Source organism: Mizuhopecten yessoensis, unplaced genomic scaffold (genome assembly GCF_002113885.1).
Source record: "Mizuhopecten yessoensis strain PY_sf001 unplaced genomic scaffold, ASM211388v2 scaffold431, whole genome shotgun sequence".
Classification (NCBI taxonomy): domain Eukaryota; kingdom Metazoa; phylum Mollusca; class Bivalvia; order Pectinida; family Pectinidae; genus Mizuhopecten; species Mizuhopecten yessoensis.
In genome coordinates this window covers 1,078,548-1,098,564 of record NW_018403543.1, presented here as the reverse complement: position 1 = coordinate 1,098,564, position 20,017 = coordinate 1,078,548, and the positions used below count along the sequence as shown (strand labels likewise).

The window sequence follows — 20,017 nt, the reverse complement described above, 5'->3', positions numbered from 1 at the left end:
TCCCTGGGCAGTTTGGTTATCGAGAAGAAGATGTTTAAAGTTTTTAACATATTTGACCCCTGTGACCTTGAAAATGGGTGAAGGTCATTAATTTTAACAAACTTTGTAGCCCTTCATCCCAGTTTGCTTCTGACCAAATATCGACACCCTAGGCCTTTCGGTTATTAAGAAGAAGTCGTTTAAAGTAAAATATTGACACAGGACGACGGACGATGGACGGATGGACAACGGACGCCGCACCACGGCATAAGCTCACTTGGCACTTTGTGCCAGGTGAGCTAAAAATGAAGTTAAATCTTTTCTAGGCTTCATGAATTAACACCGAGAACATATTAAAATGTTTGCAGGGATTGCAACACGCATTCGAGAAGCTACGCGATGCTCTCATAAACGCGGTGACTTTATCCTACCCAAAATTCGGAAGATGTCTTCATTCTTGACACCGACGCCTCGAACATCATAATAGGAGGGGAGCTTAGTCAGACACAGGATGGTGAGGATTGTACAATTGGATTCGCTAGTAAGATACTTTGCCCAACACAAAGGAAGTACTGTACCAACCGGCGAGAGCTACTGGCCATTGTCACTTTCACCCGGCAATATAGACACTATCTTCTAGGTCGGCGGTTTATTGTACGGACAAACCATAAAAGCCTGACATGGCTTCTCAGCTTCAAACATATATTGAGGGACAGCTGGCCCGATGGATTGAGGAGTTGCCGCAGTATGATATGGTCATAGTACATAGGGCTGGTAAGCAACATTGTAATGCCGATGCATTATCCCGGATGCCCAATAACTTACCAGATTGCAATAACTACCTACCTGGGGTCAGTCTGGAGCAATTGCCTTGTGGGGGGGTGCAAGTATTGCACAAGATTATGCAATCATTTGGAAACATTTGAGTGGCACGCACGGGAAGGTGTACATGCAACCGCGCCGCTGTCCGATGCACAGCCCTCTGCAAATGTGAAGGCGGGTGTGTTAATACGGTGGTGATAACCAGTAGTACATGCTACTGAAATCATAGAGTGCAAGCCAGACCGTATAGATAATAATAGTAATCCTGTATTGAATATTGAAAATTTAAATGCACACAGCGGCACATATAGCATTTTGTCACTGCAGAAGTCTCCAAATTAATTTGGTTAAAATTGTTCCTGAATATTTTTTATTGATTTTTAAGTGACCTTGAAGGGTACACTTGACCTCAGATCATTGGAATAACATCTGAATCGACTTCTCCGATCCTGAAAACCCCTAAAATGTGGTATCATTCATGATTCTAGCCCTTTTAGTTTTTTAACTGCGATTGACATCTAACCCGGATGGCGGCCATGTTGGATTTTGCCAATATGCCGGCCCCATGGGCCCGTCAAAAATCTTAAAAGTATGGCATGGGCGATCTCTGGGCCAAATTTGGTGCTTTTGGAAGAATCTGAACCAAAATATCCCTAACACCTCTGACTAATAAGAGTCTGTAACAGTCATTACCAATCTAGCCTTTGCCATCTAGAATTTTTCCACCAATGATAATATTGAGGTGTAGATTGGCGGTCCTGGTGACTTCGCACAGCTTGATGTTTGAACAACAATTGATTTGAAGGGTATGTATTGATAAGACAAAAAATCTCGAAAAATTGTCCATATGTTGACATGGTTAAAACATTTTAGCATTTGCATCTATTGTACCAAACTTGATTGCATTTGAAAGAAAATGCTGCAAATTGTGATTTTGTTGAGACAGATGGTCGTTTGATTTAATTTGTGCCTTATTTAGTATTTCAAGATGGATTGATGAAAAAATATACAAATGAAGACTGTTGTATCTGGTTTTATTACGTATGTACACATCACTTATAATTACATGAATTTGTCAGTAATAGCTTAATCCTATCAATACTTGTAACGCATAGCAGGTATAACAACATATACAAACTAAAGGTGATGTTAGTTTCTCTACCCCTCGTAACAATACAAGTACCTGTACAACTACTAATGCACCGATACATAAACAGGTCTGAGAGTACCTGTACAACTACTAATGCACCGATACATAAACAGTTCTGAGAGTACATGTACAACTACTAATGCACCGAGACATAAACAGGTCAGAGAGTACATGTACAACTACTAATGCACCGATACGTTAACAGGTCTGAGAGTACATGTACAACTACTAATGCACCGATACATAAACAGGTCAGAGAGTACATGCTTTCCCTGTGCTTAGACATGTGTGAAGAGCATTCAATATATAGATCATCGTCCAAACCAACCAAAACACTTCATACAGGTCATGGGTGTTTAACTCATTCACCCCTCAAGACACATTTGAACTCTTCCAATTCAAAAGTTGGAGAAGTCCATCATGAAATTTCAGGGATGAATGAGTTAACACTCCTGGGGTTAGATACAATTTTACGAAAAACCAATCAAATTTGGTTGATTTGGATCAGATTACACCATTGGTAAATACATGTGTGAAAATCAGCCCTGCGTGAACCAGTCTTCAAACACACAGAATATACAATCTAGCTGCCTGAGGGCAGATTGTTCACAAGAACATCCAACTCTGTATGAACTTGTAAATTCAGTATTGTCAGCAGTCACCAACCTAGATGTTTAAGTCCATACTGCGTTTTTTGAGGAAATGGGCTTCATTTGTGATGTAAAAGCATTAATTTTAACATATTGCTCCATTTTAAATGATTACCAGCGAATTTCTGTCACAACAGATTATAATTAAGGGGAGATAACTCTGATCAATGAGTGGTAGTTTCACTTTTTCTACTAAAAATTTCACAGAAACGTCTAGGTTGGAATGCCAACTTAAGCTGCCATCATACAATTCATAAAACAATGTTCATGCTTCATTCTTCCAGTTCTATCATTTCTCACAATTAACACTGAAACGAAATGTATATCATTTATATTTCCTTGCTAGCCACACAGTTCAAACCAGGACATTCTCTTTCCAAACAGTTTTCAGAATAAGATATATAATTTTTCAGGTATCATGATTATGAAAGTACAAGTATATTGAATAAGTGCAGAATTCAAATTCTTTCATTTTTAAGTACTATAGCTGATTAGCACACACAATCTGAGTAAGTCATTGGTACATATATACATTAAAAGCAGTCCCTATCATGTATCCTCATTAATCTTGCATTGTGTACAAAAAACCAAATTTCTCCAATGAAATCAAAATGTTATTCCCCCAAAAAGTGGTTCTATTTAAGGATCTCTATCCCCTTGTCAGTTTAACACCAGAGAATTAAATTCCACTGTACAGAGTAGCCTCCCCTCCTGTTTGAATATAACTGAAGAGAGACTGGGTCACTTTACTACTATTGACCAGGAAACTCGTTTAGTGAGAGCAACAGTATTTGATCAGAAGTCCAGAGTTCCAATCCTGGTCCGGAACCATTAAATTTGTAACAGGAGAAAGAGAAATGCAACATCCAGACCAGGTTCGAACCCAGGACCCTCCGAACTATTAAATGTAAATATATTTATATCATATGTATATATATGAACACTTTATACAACCTTCCACGTGGCCGGGCATACAAAAACGCTCAGGTGTTGAAATCAAACTGACCATCTTTCCAAACATATATATATATATATATGGATTTTGTTATGTTATCAGCTTAAATCATTCACCCCTGAAATTTCATAATGAACTATTCCATTTTATGATTTGGAAGAGTTCAAATTTGTCTTCAAGGGTGGATGAGTTAATTGCATGAGCACTGTACCCATTATATAGCACAGCCCTCCCCCACTCCCCTCCATTACTATATATACAAGATTGTGACACCACAAAACACACATTATATACGTATACCCCGTCCTCATCTAATTAGCCCACAGCAAACAGTCACAACGAAAGCCCAACTTAAAAGTTGTGATCACTTTTATTAACACATTTAATTTTCACTTGTTCACTTTTTATGTAATACCGGTATACTGCAATGTGGGTCGCAATGTGGGTCACTTACATGTCACATGATACTTAAAAGTTAATTCAGTATTGAGGGGAAATTAACTCATTCACCCCTGAAACTGCATGATGGACTATTCCAACCTTTGAATTGGAAGAGTTCAAATGTGTCATCAGGGGTGAATGATTTAATGAACCATGTGAACATGATTTGTTTTCTGAGAGAAACACGAAATACTGTAGTTACCAATAGGCACTGAAAGGTTCTGTACAATTAAGCGTGCATGAAAAATAATTAACTACTATATCCGTAATTTCCTCAAATCTGCTAATACCATCAAGTTTTCTGATGAGGTAAGTATTGTTTCTTGTCTCAAAAAATAAGAGGGGTTGGTTCACAGGATAAACCTTTCAATGACTCAAGAGGGCTTCGATCACAGGATAAAGCCTTTCAATGACTCAGAGGGCTTCGTTCACAAGATAAAACCTTTCAATGACTCAGAGGGCTTCGATCACAAGATAAAACTTTTCAATGACTCAGAGGGCTTCGTTCACAAGATAAAACCTTTCAATGACTCAGAGGGCTTTGTTCACAAGACAAAACCTTTCAATGACTCAGAGGGCTTCGTTCACAAGATAAAACCTTTCAATGACTCAGAGGGCTTCGTTCACATGATAAAACCTTTCAATGACTCAGAGGGCTTCGATCACAGGATAAAACCTTTCAATGACTCAGAGGGCTTCGTTCACAAGATAAGGGCTTCGTTCACAAGATAAAACCTTTCAATGACTCAGAGGGCTTAGTTCACAAGATAAAACTTTTCAATGACTCAGAGGGCTTCGTTCACAAGATAAAACCTTTCAATGACTCAGAGGGCTTCGATCACAAGATAAAACCTTTCAATGACTCAGAAGGCTTCGATCACAAGATAAAACCTTTCAATGACTCAGAGGGCTTCGACCACAGGATAAAACCTTTCAATGACTCAGAGGGCTTCATTCACAAGATAAAACCTTTTAATGACTCAAGAGGGCTTCGTTCACAAGATAAAACCTTTCAATGACTCAGAGGGCTTCGTTCACAAGATAAAACCTTTCAATGACTCAGACTACCATGTCCGTAACATCATCACAATACTTCTATCACAGACACGGCTACCATAACAACACTCCATGATGTAGTTCTAGAGCAACAATAACAGCTCGAAAAAACAACACAAATATTTGCTCGCCCTAAATAGTCTTAAAACAAAAATTATATAATTCACAAAACATATATATCCTTCCCATTTAACTATTGACACAGATATTAAACTACTGTACTAATCTATGTTTTTTTTAACATTTCTTTACAGAGGTTGTCTATTCTAAACACAGAATATTAACTCATTCACCCCTGAAATTTCATAATGAACTATTCCAACCTTTGAATTGGAAGAGTTCAAATGTGTCTTCAGGGGTGAATGATTTAAGTAAACAAATCTTTGGCCTTAACCCATTACCAGTATGTTACTGGTTTATTCAAAAGCAAACAAAATATATTACCGGTATAGATACGAAATTCAGGCATGTAATTAAGTCACATTCCTCCCCCCCTAGATTTTCCCCCCAAAAAATCTAGACTTTTTTCCATTGTGTTGCATATATTTAAGGAACATACACAATAATAAAACCAGGTAATAGGTCTGCAACAAATCTAGTAAAATATACAAATATGTCTATAATAGGCTCTTTATGGTCATTACATAATATTTACCTTTCATGTGTCAAAAATATTAACATAAGCACTTTCCATGCTCTTGTGTCCTGCAGTACAGAGACACGTGAACACTCTCACATCAGTTTATCATTGACTAGCTATAGACTGTGTGGAACATCACTGAATCAGTTAAACTTACAGCACACACATCTAGTGAATTGTATCGCCGTACAGTCCAAATTAACAGCCCTCACCTCGAGCTCCATTTCATAAACATTTACTTAATTTGAGGAAATTCATTATTTCATGCTTTTCCGATGGAAAGCATTGCTGAAGAAAATTTAAATCACTTAATTAAGATAAATTTTGAACCCCCACAATGTTTTTTAAAAAGAATTTCCTTAAGTTACGGAATGTTAATGAAACTTGGGCCTGATAAGTTGTATTTTTATGACATCAGCAAAAGTTTACAGCACAGATATATTAGTTTGGTTTGTTTGTGTTTTACATCTTATTAAAAAAGTATGGACATTTAGGGACAGAAAAGCCTGAGTTCCCAGAGAAAAACCATCAACAGGCAGTCAGTACCTGGCGACTGCCCCAAGTAGGACACGAACCTGCGACCCAGTGGTCGAGGGCTAGTGATCAATGACAGTCATATGCCTTAACCTCTCTGCCAACGAGGGCCCCTGATCTATTGAATTCTTCATCAGTATGAATTGCCAGCACAGATGTCCTGAAGGTCACGGAAAGCACTATCTAACCCCTTCACCCCTATGTAACTTAAGTGGACTCTACCATGCATTGATCTGGATGAGTCCTTTATGGTCTACAGTGGTGAAAGGGCTAAGTAAACGTAACATAAAAGCCACAATATACAATTTATCTTAGCTAAGTTTCTGTGATAGATTTGATCTGGCCTATACATATCTGAAGTTAACTTATTTCCAGGACAGTTTTATCTAAAAACACCAGAACAGAAACTGAAGACAGGTGTTATTAGGGCATCCTCTTTCATAGATCCATCAATTAGTCACAGGATTCTGCATTACAAATATTCCCAATACAATGAGTGCTTAATGATAGTGTTCTTTAAATGCAACACAGTGCATAGCATTGATAAACAAGTCCTTTTTCTTATTAAGCATGCACACATCAATGCAGTTTACATCTAGAAACTAATCAAAACCTTTAATATAACAATGGCTTCTTTCCACAATAATACTACGAGGTCCAGACTTCATGGTTTCATCCGCAGGCAGATGATGAGTAAGAGTGAACATGAGAACAGTTTCTGTCAGGCTATAGTAGGCCTTATAAGTCTTCTGTTGTTTCCTGAATTTGTTGGTTGTTATTTAAGGTCTATGGCTATGGTAGACCTCGTAAATCTCCTGTATGTTGGTTGTTTCTTATAGTCTCGGACTATGTTAGGCCAGACCAATCTTCTGTCCGTTGGTTACCGTGCTAATGTTGTAATCAGGTTCGCACACATCTCAAAGAATTCAAGAGTCACGTGACATTGGGGCGTCTCATCATCTGTCTCCATCCTCTCGTCTGCAGAAAAATATTAAAAACAACTAATTATACATCAAATTCTACATGGCTAGCACTTTATACGAATAGTCCAAAATTGTACATATTGCCAAACAATTTATGAAGTATTGCTCAAGCAATAATTATTTATCAGGAATTCACATGAGGGAAATTAGCTTTTAGCATTATGAGAATCAAATGAAAAACTTAATGGAAAATTATATATCATTCGGTATAAAAGTCCAGATTATTTTATTTTAGACTTTTTTATTGACTAGTAAGTTTTTAAACGTATGCATCTTTGAGCGGTCATACTTGATCAGGGACAATGAATATTTTTGTTTAACAGATCTGGAAATGACTTGACATGTAACTATGACTGCTATACCTTAATCTAGATATTTCATTTTTATCCATTTGTACATCCTGATGTATTTCTGCGACATCAAATTATATTCATACAAAGTTTACATGTGCTCTTACATTTATATATATGTATATCAATGTAATTTGCTGAAAATGAAATATTCCCATACAACGCAATAACGATGAGGCAGGCAAGCATTAGTAAAAGCATGCAAATGCTGAAGCAAGGATCCTTAAGCAAGGTAAATAAGCAAGCAGCCAGTATGTTGAAGCAATAACCTCTATTAGAAGTCCACAGAGTGCATTTTAAATGTCAACATATATGACTGAAGTAATGATGCACATATCAAGTAGGGCTGCAACGATATATCGTGATATTTTGAATATGGTACGATACACAATAATAGCTAGGCATGCAGGTCAAAAGATGTTAATTATTCGAAACTTTAAAAGTCATGCCTATTTTGGGCAACTCTGTTTCTAGTTGAAGTATTGTCATTAAAAATTTGCAGCATATCTGTTCTTTTTTTGCTTCTGCAGTACTGTTGCTATACCTATATTGTATTATCATGATACGTACCGTATTGTGTCTGCAGTATCGTGATACGTATTGTATGTATTGTCATATTAATCTATCATTGCAGCCATAATATCAAGAAAATTCAGTAATTACTTAATGTGTATAGTCACCTAAACCCAATTTTCTGTAGATGTTAAAGTAAATATATCTCCACCTGGAGAAAAATTGTATACCACTAGAAAATATTTACAAAACATGCACATACCCCACTCACTCTTCGATGGAAATGAAACTAGATGCAAAGTCTAACCAAAGAAATGGAACTAAATGTCTAATGAAAGAATACATATACATGTATATAGCTAAATGTCTAACAAAAGTCTGTGTAGCTTTAAAAATGTGTGACCTTTATTAGACATTTAGTTCCATTTCTTTGGTTAGATCAATCCGAAAATAAGACCACTTTGTCAGGACCATGAGTCGATTATTCCTACCAAGTTTAAGTTAAAACGGCCCAGTCGAAACACTTGTTTGGGAGATGTCAGTAACATTCCCATGAAGTATCAATGAAATCCCTTCAACAGAATTTCAGCTTCAGTTGAAAACGTAAAATGTTAACTGATGATGGAGGATGCGAAACAACGGACGAGACAGACAGCAAAGGGTCACTTGAGCTAAAGCTCAGGTGACCTAAAAAGGTAATATGATTCCTTTCTACTGGTGGTTAGCGACAAGCTAAAGACGTGATGACCACTGAATGGTGTTAGTGTAATGGTCACTACTGGTGGTCAGAGACAAGCTACAGACATGATGACCCCTCTATGGTGTTAGTGTAATGGACACTACTGGTCGTCAGAGACAAGCTTCAGATGTGATGACCGCTCTATGGTGTTAGTGTAATGGACACAACTTGTGGCCAGAGACAAGCTACAGGCATGATGACCGCTCTATGATGTTAGATGATGTTAGTGTAATGGTCACTACTGGTGGTCAGCGACAAGCTACAGATGTGATGACCGCTCTATGGTGTTAGAGTAATGGTCACTACTGGTGGTCAGAGATAATCTACAGACATGATGACCCCTCTATGGTGTTAGTGTAATGGACACTACTGGTGGTCAGAGACAAGCTACAGATGTGATGACCACTCTATGGTGTTAGTGTAATGGACACTACTGGTGGCCAGAGACAAGCTACAGATATGATGACCGCTCTATGGTTTTAGTGTAATGGTCACTACTGGTGGTCAGAGACAATCTACAGACATGATGACCGCTCTATGGTGTTAGTGTAATGGACACAACTTGTGGCCAGAGACAAGCTACAGGCATGATGACCGCTCTATGATGTTAGTGTAATGGTCACTGCTGGTGGTCAGAGACAAGCTTCAGATGTGATGACCGCTCTATGGTGTTAGTGTAATGGACACTACTGGTGGTCAGAGACAAGCTTCAGATGTGATGACCACTCTATGGTGTTAGTGTAATGGTATGATTCCTTTCTACTGGTGGTTAGCGACAAGCTAAAGACGTGATGACCACTGAATGGTGTTAGTGTAATGGTCACTACTGTTGGTCAGAGACAAGCTACAGACATGATGACCACTCTATGGTGTTAGTGTAATGGTCACTCCTTTCTACTGGTGGTTAGCGACAAGCTAAAGACGTGATGACCACTGAATGGTGTTAGTGTAATGGTCACTACTGTTGGTCAGAGACAAGCTACAGACATGATGACCACTCTATGGTGTTAGTGTAATGGTCACTCCTTTCTACTGGTGGTTAGCGACAAGCTAAAGACGTGATGACCACTGAATGGTGTTAGTGTAATGGTCACTACTGTTGGTCAGAGACAAGCTACAGACATGATGACCACTCTATGGTGTTAGTGTAATGGTCACTACGGGTGGTCAGAGACAAGCTACAGATATGATGACCGCTCTATGGTTTTAGTGTAATGGTCACTACTGGTGGTCAGAGATAAGCTACAGACATGATGACCGCTCTATGGTGTTAGTGTAATGGACACTACTGGTGGCCAGAGACAAGCTACAGATGTGATGACCGCTCTATGGTGTTAGTGTAATGGACACGACTTGTGGCCAGAGACAAGCTACAGGCATGATGACCGCTCTATGATGTTAGTGTAATGGTCACTGCTGGTGGTCAGAGACAAGCTTCAGATGTGATGACCGCTCTATGGTGTTAGTGTAATGGACACAACTTGTGGCCAGAGACAAGCTACAGGCATGATGACCGCTCTATGATGTTAGTGTAATGGTCACTACTTGTGGCCAGAGACAAGCTACAGATGTGATGACCGCTCTATGATGTTAGTGTAATGGTCACTACTGGTGGTCAGAGACAAGCTACAGACATGATGACCCCTCTATAGTGTTAGTGTGACACTTACCAGGCATAAACAAGACATTGTCTGAGGAGTAATCTGAAATTTCCAAAGTCACACACAATCTTACATCACACCATGACCACTAGGATGTTAGCATGATCTAATAAAGAGCCATAGCAACCCTTTTAGTTTGGAAGATTGATGATAGAAATAATGATGATCTAACAATTTTACAGAGAAGTCATAAGCAAGTCATACTACGGCAATACAACAAAACACACTACAAATTTTTGTTAAGAAGTTGGATCTTCTTGTAATTTCATACTCCTACAAGGTAGCGAAAACACTAAACTTATTCTAAGGATGTTGATTGTCTTTTTTAAAGACATAAAACTTCTACAGAACACTGAAAATACTTCACTGATACTGTGATGTAGGATCCCCTTTTAGACTTACTTCTGTAGCAAACGGGGAAAAAAAATTGTTGAACTTATAGTAAGGATGTTGGATCTTCTTGAAATATTTCAGAGTTATCATTTACTGGTCAACTTGTCCTACAGGCCTCTCCTTATTTAACGCATTAACATCTGTGACCTTTAAAGTTGATCAAATTTGCTTAAGCTTGAAAGCATGTAACCTTACAGGCTAAGTATCATTAGAAACATATTTTAAACATGTGACCTTCATAATTATTCAAAATCATCTATTTGAACAAACTTGACAGCATATTATTAATAATTATAAAACAGCAAATTACAAACCAAATTTATCTCTTAGCCTTGATTTAAGGACCTTCAGAAGAAGTTATTTTCATGAAGGCTTTCATGCATATGACATTTATAGCTTTTCCCATCAGCAAGCTACAGGCCAAATATTGCTCTTCAGGTCTCACAGACCTAAGGGCTCCTGAACTTGAAAGAGGGTCAAGGTCATTCATCAGAACAAACTTCAAAAGCTCATTATCCCCGTATGCAACCATCTAAGTATCGTTACTGTAGGCCCTATGTTCTAGAGCTGAAGTTGTTCTAAGACAAAAACATCATGCCAGATAGACAGAGTTGCGGATGGCTGATGGATGCTTCACCGTCGCACAAGACCAGGCGAGAGAATAATTATAATCTTGGGAGAGATCATGCTCTATAATATGGTAGTAGGCATAAGGACAGATCTAAGAAAGATTCACAGCAGCAAGTTTCAATCTGGTGAGACAGATGAGAGAAGACTAGTTAGTAGAAGTTAGTAGCTCTGTAACCCTAGGCATAACAGCGTGGAAGCACATCGTACACACACCATCACTTTTTATCCGATCGTTTAGCCACATCATTATGAATAGCTAACATAGTTTGATCCTATCCTCAGCCCCTTATCCCAATTTCTCTTTAAGAAATATTTGAAAGAAGTCAATTTTTTATCATACAATTTTGTAGCGTAATACTAAATAATGAATGATAAAGTCTATTTCACAGTTTAATAATTATATGTAAATTTTATAACATATTATACTTGCATAGAGAAGAGACATATATATTTCAAACATCTATAATAACGTACGATACCATATAAAATGCATTATGATACTACACGTATAGCTATAGCTACAACACAAATGAAACAAGCATGAATTCACTACACACGAGTTTGAAATGGTCACTACATGGAAACACTTTACAACGATATCATTACACAGATATAAGTCAAACTAGACAACAGCGAATAATCACAACAACAATAGTCGGATATACAGTCAGATAGTAGCATTCAGCATCATAATATATATGTGGGTGCTCTACGTTATTTCCACATACTACTAAATGTAAACATACACATACAAAATAAACGTTATTAAGAAGGAAGCTGATACTAAACCTGAAATGTTGAACCTCCAATTTTTTTTTATAAGCAAGAATTCAATGTATGTTAATTAGAAGTGCATCTATGCTAGGATTAAGAATGCACTGAAAGTTTCCAGGAGATTCCAGCTGGTTTAAGTAAATGCCAGTACTAACGTGTGCCATAGAACGTTAAATCTGTCCCTGCCCTGTTAGTGTCACTTACCAAGGTCAGATAGGGAGGAAGGCGGGGAGCCGGACATGCTCCGCCCCATGGAGTCGGACAGGGAGTTTCCAAGGGACCCCTCGGAGACATCTACCAAATTCAAGCTCTTAAAGTCGAGCAGAAAACTTTTCTGGTCCACCTGGTACAGCTGGAGGTTCATCTTACTCTGCGGACACAAGAAAGGCCAGTCAGATGAGTCTTGTGTCAGCGTTTAAGTTTTTTCTTTTACCCAAATTTCATTTAGTCTAACAGAATTTTCATTTCGCAAACGTTTGTAACTAAACACGAATATTGTTGTGTATTAGGCCTTCAAAATTGGTTTCCATAAACATTATTTATAATACTCATTTTATTAAAAAGTAAAACGTTAACGTACATGAGTCAGCGTTGCATACTAAATTAAGCCTCATTGTGTACAGTAATCTTCAAAACAACAATACCGGGACTGACCATGTCTGTTATCAATTCAACTACAGGAGTTGACCTCTTACTTTACGAGTGGACATTTTATACAATTGTTTAAGTAAAACGAAGAAAACGATGAGTGTTCTACTTAGTAACTACACATTGACATGTTCTAACGCTGATGATGTCATCTATGCGCTAATCAAGGAGAAACACACCCTCGATACACCAGGGTTACACGCACTTACGCTTTCCGCACCCCTGGAATGTATCATGACGAAATAACATTGCAGACTCTGAACTCACCACCTTGTGGATGAGACAGTACGACTATTTGATCCGTTGATGTACAACGGCCACGTAACGGTAAAATTAACTGGCTTTGAAGTCGAGTATCACTCCTTTCTAATCTTCAAAGGACAGGTACCGTGTGTGATTGGTGTTTTTTTACCCGAGACCAATCCAATAGCTATCTTCGTGCCTTCAATTTTGCTTGACATATTCTAGGGGTGCAGAGAGCGTATGTGAGTGTAACCCTGGAGAATCATGTGAAGAAACAAGTCCCAGGGATGCAGAGAGCGTAAGTGGGCAAACACGTGCACCTGGGGTACCGAGGATGGGAGAAACAAGTCCTATCTGTTTTAACCTACATATCTGCATGAGCCAGGGTTCTTCCTCCTAACTTTGACGTGGTAGGGATTCACAGTCTTCCACTCCTGATTGTATAAAGAAACATATATTAGCCCAAATATTCAAAACGGTGAGCATCTGATATACAATTAGTAAAGTGAATTTTACCAATCAAAAAGTAGTCTAATTAAACTGCTCAAAACTTGCTTGTCATTGGTACAAGGAAATTGGATTTTAGTTTAAAATAAAGATCTAAATTTCTAACCAAATGAACATCATGTGCTAATTAGAAAATGTCTATAACACAAATGCATCATTTGCTGATGTTGTTGAGACCATGAACACATTTCGAAACAAACACCTATTGTTCGGAAAAAAAACTTTATACCAAACGGGTGATACAATTTAGAAATGATGAAGTTTAACTGAAGAATTTTAGACCTTAAACGTCAAAATGATTTTCCTACAAAATAAACCCTATAAAATGAAACAAATCTATGTAGGTGGAAAGTAGAAATCTTGTAATGACTTACATAGTCCAATGTTTTCATCGCCCGGAATACCTCATGCATGATGTCCTGAGGCTTACTCTGTGATCTGATACCTGAAGGGGAGAGTATTTATGATCAACACAAAACAGATGTAATTGTTGCAAAGATGATAAGTCTGGTCTAACCTCTGGTTGGTGTATAACCAGTCAGAAATTAAGTCCACTGGTCTAACCTCTGGCACTGTTGGTGTATAATCAGTCAGAGTTTAAGTCCACTGGCCAACCTCTGTTACTGTTGGTGTATAACCAGTCAGAAATTAAGTCCACTGGTCTAACCTCCGGTACTATTGGTGTATAACCAGTCAGAAATGAAGTCCACTGGTCTAACCTCTGGTTGGTGTATAACCAGTCAGAAATAAAGTCCACTGGTCTAACCTCTGGCACTGTTGGTGTATAATCAGTCAGAGTTTAAGTCCACTGACCAACCTCTGTTACTGTTGGTGTATAACCAGACAGAAATTAAGTCCACTGGTCTAACCTCCGGAACTATTGGTGTATAACCAGTCAGAAATGAAGGCCACTGGTCTAACCTCTGGTTGGTGTATAACCAGTTAGAATTTAAGTCCACTGGTCTAACCTCTGGTACTTTTGGTGTATAACCAGTCAGAAATTAAGTCCACTGGTCTAACCTCTGTAACTGTTGGTGTATAACCAGTCAGAAATGAAGTCCACTGGTCTAACCTCTGGTTGGTGTATAACCAGTCAGAAGTTAAGTCCACTGGTCTAACCTCCGGTCCGGTACTGTTGGTGTATAACCAGTCAGAAATTAAATCCAATGCATTTTCAATTTAATATTCTATCAACTGAACCTTAAACAAGAGGCCCAGGGGCCTTAATAGCTCACCTGGTATTTTATTTTTCAATTTAAAACCTGCTGAGTACCATTCAGGTTTATCAAAGGAGTACAAGTAACAAAGTTGCATCTTCCATTTATAAATATTCAATTCCCTTTGCCCAAAGATTCTCTAAAACAAGTTTGGTTAGGTTAAAATCCCTTCAACGGTACAGAAGGAGAAGGATCTTTAATGTTTTCCTCTATTTCCCCTAATGGGCCCCACTAATCTGCCCCAAAGAAGGGGAATCCACACACCTCAGTTTAAACAAAATTGATTCTTTTCTCCCTAAGCATGCTTCAGACTGCATTTGGTTTAAATCCCTTCACTTGTATAGTAGGAGAAAAAAAATCCTCTATTTCCCCTATTGGGCCCCGCTCCTATGCCGCCAGAAGGCCCACACCCTCCGTTTATACAAACTTGAGTCTCCTTTGTCCAAAGATGCTCTAGGACAAATTTGGTCAAAATCCTTCAATTGGTTGAGGAGAAGATTTTTAAAGATTTACCTATTTTCCCCTATTTGGCCCCGTCCCTCTGCCCCCAGGGGGACCATACCCTCCGTTCATACAAAACTGAGAACCCTTTGGCCAATGATGCTCCAGACCAAATTTGGTCAAAATCCCTTCATCGGTACAAAAGGAGAAGGATATTTGATGTTTTCCTCTATTTCCCCTAATGGGCCCCACCCATCTGCCCTTAGAAGGAGGCCCACACACCTCAGTTTATACAAAATTGATTCTTTTGTCCCTAATCATGCTTCAGACTGCATTTGGTTAAAATCCCTTCACTTGTATAGCAGGAGAAAAAAAATCCTCTATTTCCCCTATTGGGCCCCGCCCCTCCGCCCCCAGAGGGGCCACACCCTCCGTTTATACAAACTTGAGTCTCCTTTGTCCAAAGATGCTCTAGGACAAATTTGGTCAAAATTCTTCTATTGGTTGAGAAGAAGAAGATTTTTAAAGATTTACCTATTTTCCCCCTATTTGGCCCCGCCCCTCTGCCCCCAGGGGGGTTATACCCTCCGTTTATACAAAACTGAGAACCCTTTGGCCAATGATGCTCCTGACCAAATTTGGTCAAAATCCTCTGAGCCATTCAGGACAAGTAGCATTTTAAAGGAAAAAGTTGACGGACGCCGGACGCCGGACGCCGGACGCCGGACGCCGGACGCTCGACGACGGACGCTGCACCATGGGATAAGCTCACATGGCCCTTCGGGCCAGGTGAGCTAAAAAGGATGGAACAAGTAAAAGATTGTGTTATCACTCTACGTTGATCGAGAACATTGTAACAGCTGTAACATGATGGTAGTATTCTGAGTACCAAAAGGGAGATAACTTACCTAGATGCCACTTGGCCTTTTTGGACGGAGTCAGTCCTTTGTTTGTTGTCGCCAGCAATGGTTCTAAGGTGTGACTAGTACTCTTCATTTCTACAATACATATACAGGTGATGTGTTACACAACCTAAACAAAAACTATTTACATATCTCCACCAGACATGTGTTACACAACCCAAACGAAACTACTTACATATCTCCACCAGACATGTGTTACACAATCCAAATGAAACTACTTACATATCTCCACCAGACATTTGTTACACAACCCAAACAAAACTACTCACATATCTCCATCAGACTCTTGTTGGTCTGTACATGTATATTCACTATCTGTACATGTAATTATTAAACTTTTCACAAACTTCCACAGAAGTCCCCCATACCATATCCTAAGTTGATGTGAAAATGATTTTTTTTTTTATTTCATCAATTCCAAATATAACCTAAGCAAAGAGAACTTTTATTTGAGGAACCGCCAAGGGTTTATTCCTAGTTATGACATACCTAAATTAAATCAAAAACTGTTTGCTTTATGTCTAAATCAACAAAGTATTTTACGCAATAAAGTGCACAGTTCCAAAGTGAAGAAACCGCTAGATACCTTTGCCAAGTTGCTGAGTATCATTTTATAAGATCTGACATGAACAAGGAGAACATACCTGGCATCCTTTCTGGGTGTGGTTTCAGAGGACTGGTAGCCTACCGGACAAAAATATATTGATATATCAAATTCTTATCTTATCAAACTGTTTCGAAGAGCAAAAGGTTGTAACATGTTAAGAATATTTCAAGTTAATTTGGGCATCATGCAATCACCTTGCAGCAAGGTATAGATTCACAGGAAAAAACATTGGGCATGGTATAGCCCAGCGGAAATGATGTAATACTATAGGGTCAATTTTAGTATCCAAGGGGCAAGTTTACTATCCAAGGGTCATATTTAGTATCCTGGAGTCAAGTTTAGTATCCAAGGGGCAAGTTTACTATCCAAGGGTCATATTTAGTATTCTGGAGTCAAGTTTAGTATCCAAGGTGCAAGTTTAGTATCCCAGAGTCAAGTATAGTGTCCTGGAGTCGAGCAAAGTATCCAAAATCAAGTAATAACAATAATAATATACAACATTTGATATAGTGCCCTATCTAGCTCATATAACATAACCCACTTTGAAGCACTTTACAGTACATAGATATACAATTAGCAAATACATTAATCAATACATTTTTGAGGAATTCGCAGGAGCTGCCTTATGAGGCGCTAACTACTAGTCCTATGCCACCTGGCTAATATCTCCCTATATGTGTATGCCTGTGTGTGTGCTGGAGACAAAATGTGTTCTGTTTATAGTGGGACTGTGCTTCTAACAGCATCAATTATAGTGCCACCTCACTTGAATGCTACAGCACAGATACCGAAATATCCATCCCAGACCAATGCATACTCCACCTGGGTTGTTGGAGTTTAGTGGGCAGGAGAAAAACACTTTATCTGAATATCCATGCATACCACGACTATGGGGATCGAACCCCGGCCGCCTGTGTGGAAGGCCGGAGTGTTAACCTCCCCAAATCAAGTTCATAGACAGTCTAGAACTGAAGAGATCTTGATTACAGAAGTCACAAGGCTAACCACAATCACAATCCCACAATTTTTCAAGTTATGTAGCAATCTGGCAATCAAATTTACTTTTAACAATTTCATGATTATACAAACATGTATCAGTCAGAAATATAAGTATAGACATTTTCAAATTCAAATTCACTGAAATACCTATGACAACTTTTTTAAATGGAAAAAAATCAGTTTATGGAGTTACTTATATTTTTACATAAAGATGTTTTGAAATTTTAGTTCAAACTACTTCTTTATGACGATTTGACCTGGCGAAATCAACAATAACAGGAATTTATAATTTCTTTCTATCTTTCTGATGTAACAGGCAAAAGATCAACATTGAGTGATAAGAGATTTACAGTATCATGTTATCATGTAGAAGAAAAAGTAAAATAAGTTTAGAGAAACACCAGTAAAACACCAACGCATACAACTCATTTGTAAAAACCCTAAATTCACTACACCCAAATATAGTTATATTTACACACAAATTTTCATACATATTTACAATGTACAACAAAAACAAACTGCACAACAGATGATGTATGTTTATCCCTAACATGATATATTTTGTTGACATTATTGATTGTATGTCCCGAGCTCCTTGTTCTTGTTAAGTAAAACTCATAATAGGAATAATTCTATACAAGTTTATCACAGGCCTAACTTATCTACATCACTGTAGTTTAACCAGGCTTGAGTGAACTCTGTGTAATCCAGATCCCTGTCTGAACTGGCTTTGCTATTCCGCTCCTGAATTAACACTCATCAGTTTAAAAGTGTTCCAGGCATTTACACTACCATTCGTAGGTGAACCCTTTCTATACTGGATTCTGTATAATCCAGATACCTGTCTATACCAGCTCTATCATTTTGTCTCGGCATTTACATTCATCAAATATAGTATGTCAACCCTGTGTAATCTGGACTCTGTCTACTCAGGAAACCAGTGTTATTTTTACTGATCTTACTATATAAATCATTCAAAACACATATGACACCCACATTTTGTTATATACCTGGCCTTTTCTGTCTCCTCTGTCAACTATCCCTGCTTAAGTGTGGGTTTTTTTCAGACATTAAAGATGTGATTTGTTGAATTAACTATTGAGAGAGGAAATTTTCACAATTTTCTATTCCTATGTCAGTTAAACATTTTTAAGGATGTTAACTTCTAAAGGTTAGTACCGATCATCACTGACTGTTAAGTCCAGACCCTGTAAAAATCTACCAAATACTTCAGCCCCAGGTTTCACCCAACATCACTGACTGTAAAGTCCAGACCCTGTAAAAATCTACCAAATACTTCAGCCCCAGGTTTTACCCAACATGACTGACTGTAAAGTCCAGACCCTGTACAAATCTACTGAATACTTCAGCCCCAGGTTTTACCCAACATCACCTACTGTAAAGTTCAGACCCTGTAAAAATCTACTGAATACTTCAGCCCCAGGTTTTACCCAACATGACTGACTGTTAAGTCCAGACCCTGTAAAAATCTACCAAACACTTCAGCCCCAGGTTATACCCAACATCACTGACTGTAAAGTCCAGACCCTGTAAAAATCTGCCAAACACTTCAGCCCCAGGTTTCAACACGTTACACTGTACACATACGTATGTTATGCTTCAATTTACCTAAAGAATTCATAACTTTGAAATGAAAAAACATACAAAAACATAAAAATAATCATTATCAATGTTCCAAGCAAAACGAGCATAAATATTTGGGTAAGTAACATTTGGGAACTGATTGATACTGTCTATACACATGCTGTTGTCTATGATTGGTCTAAATCTACTACTTAACTTAATCACATGCACATTACTACAGGTCGGTGGTGCACCAACCACAATGTAGGTACAGCACTTTGGTCCAAGTTCCTCCCATATTGCAAACAACACACAACACCATTTAGAGTATTTTTACATAAATTATAGCATTGACTGATTTTTGTCAACACCATCTCCATGGCAACCTAACTGGCTGCCACCTAGCTGGCTACCTAATAACTAATTACATGTTATGTATATATAATTGCCAACTATGTACATATACTATAATAAGTGTTGTTCAAATAACAGATATACAGCCAAACCTTGTTTTATCATTGGGGCTATGACTAAATTTACAAGATTAATCTTTGTGCTGATTTAATGAGAGACTGGAA

The 20,017-nt window shown here is 38.2% G+C and overlaps 1 protein-coding gene across 8 annotated transcripts in view; it reads right to left on the bottom strand.

Moving 5' to 3' along the window:
* Positions 1-1,818: 1,818 nt before the first annotated feature.
* Positions 1,819-20,017, bottom strand: part of LOC110449031 (5'-AMP-activated protein kinase catalytic subunit alpha-2-like) — a 33,943-nt gene continuing 15,744 nt past the window's right edge. For 2 of the 8 annotated variants that reach the window (XM_021495606.1, XM_021495641.1), the window contains 7 exons: positions 16,894-16,933; positions 16,235-16,324; positions 14,043-14,113; positions 13,530-13,595; positions 12,475-12,640; positions 10,483-10,515; positions 1,819-7,205 (listed from right to left, as the gene is read on the bottom strand). In XM_021495606.1, coding sequence (XP_021351281.1) covers positions 7,108-7,205; positions 10,483-10,515; positions 12,475-12,640; positions 13,530-13,595; positions 14,043-14,113; positions 16,235-16,324; positions 16,894-16,933 — 564 coding nt within the window. In that variant the 3' untranslated portion in view covers positions 1,819-7,107. Of the gene's footprint in view, positions 7,206-9,884; positions 9,943-10,454; positions 10,516-12,474; positions 12,641-13,529; positions 13,596-14,042; positions 14,114-16,234; positions 16,325-16,893; positions 16,934-20,017 lie in introns of those variants that run through there. The other 6 variants (XM_021495623.1, XM_021495648.1, XR_002462811.1 and 3 more) reach the window with 5 other exon arrangements.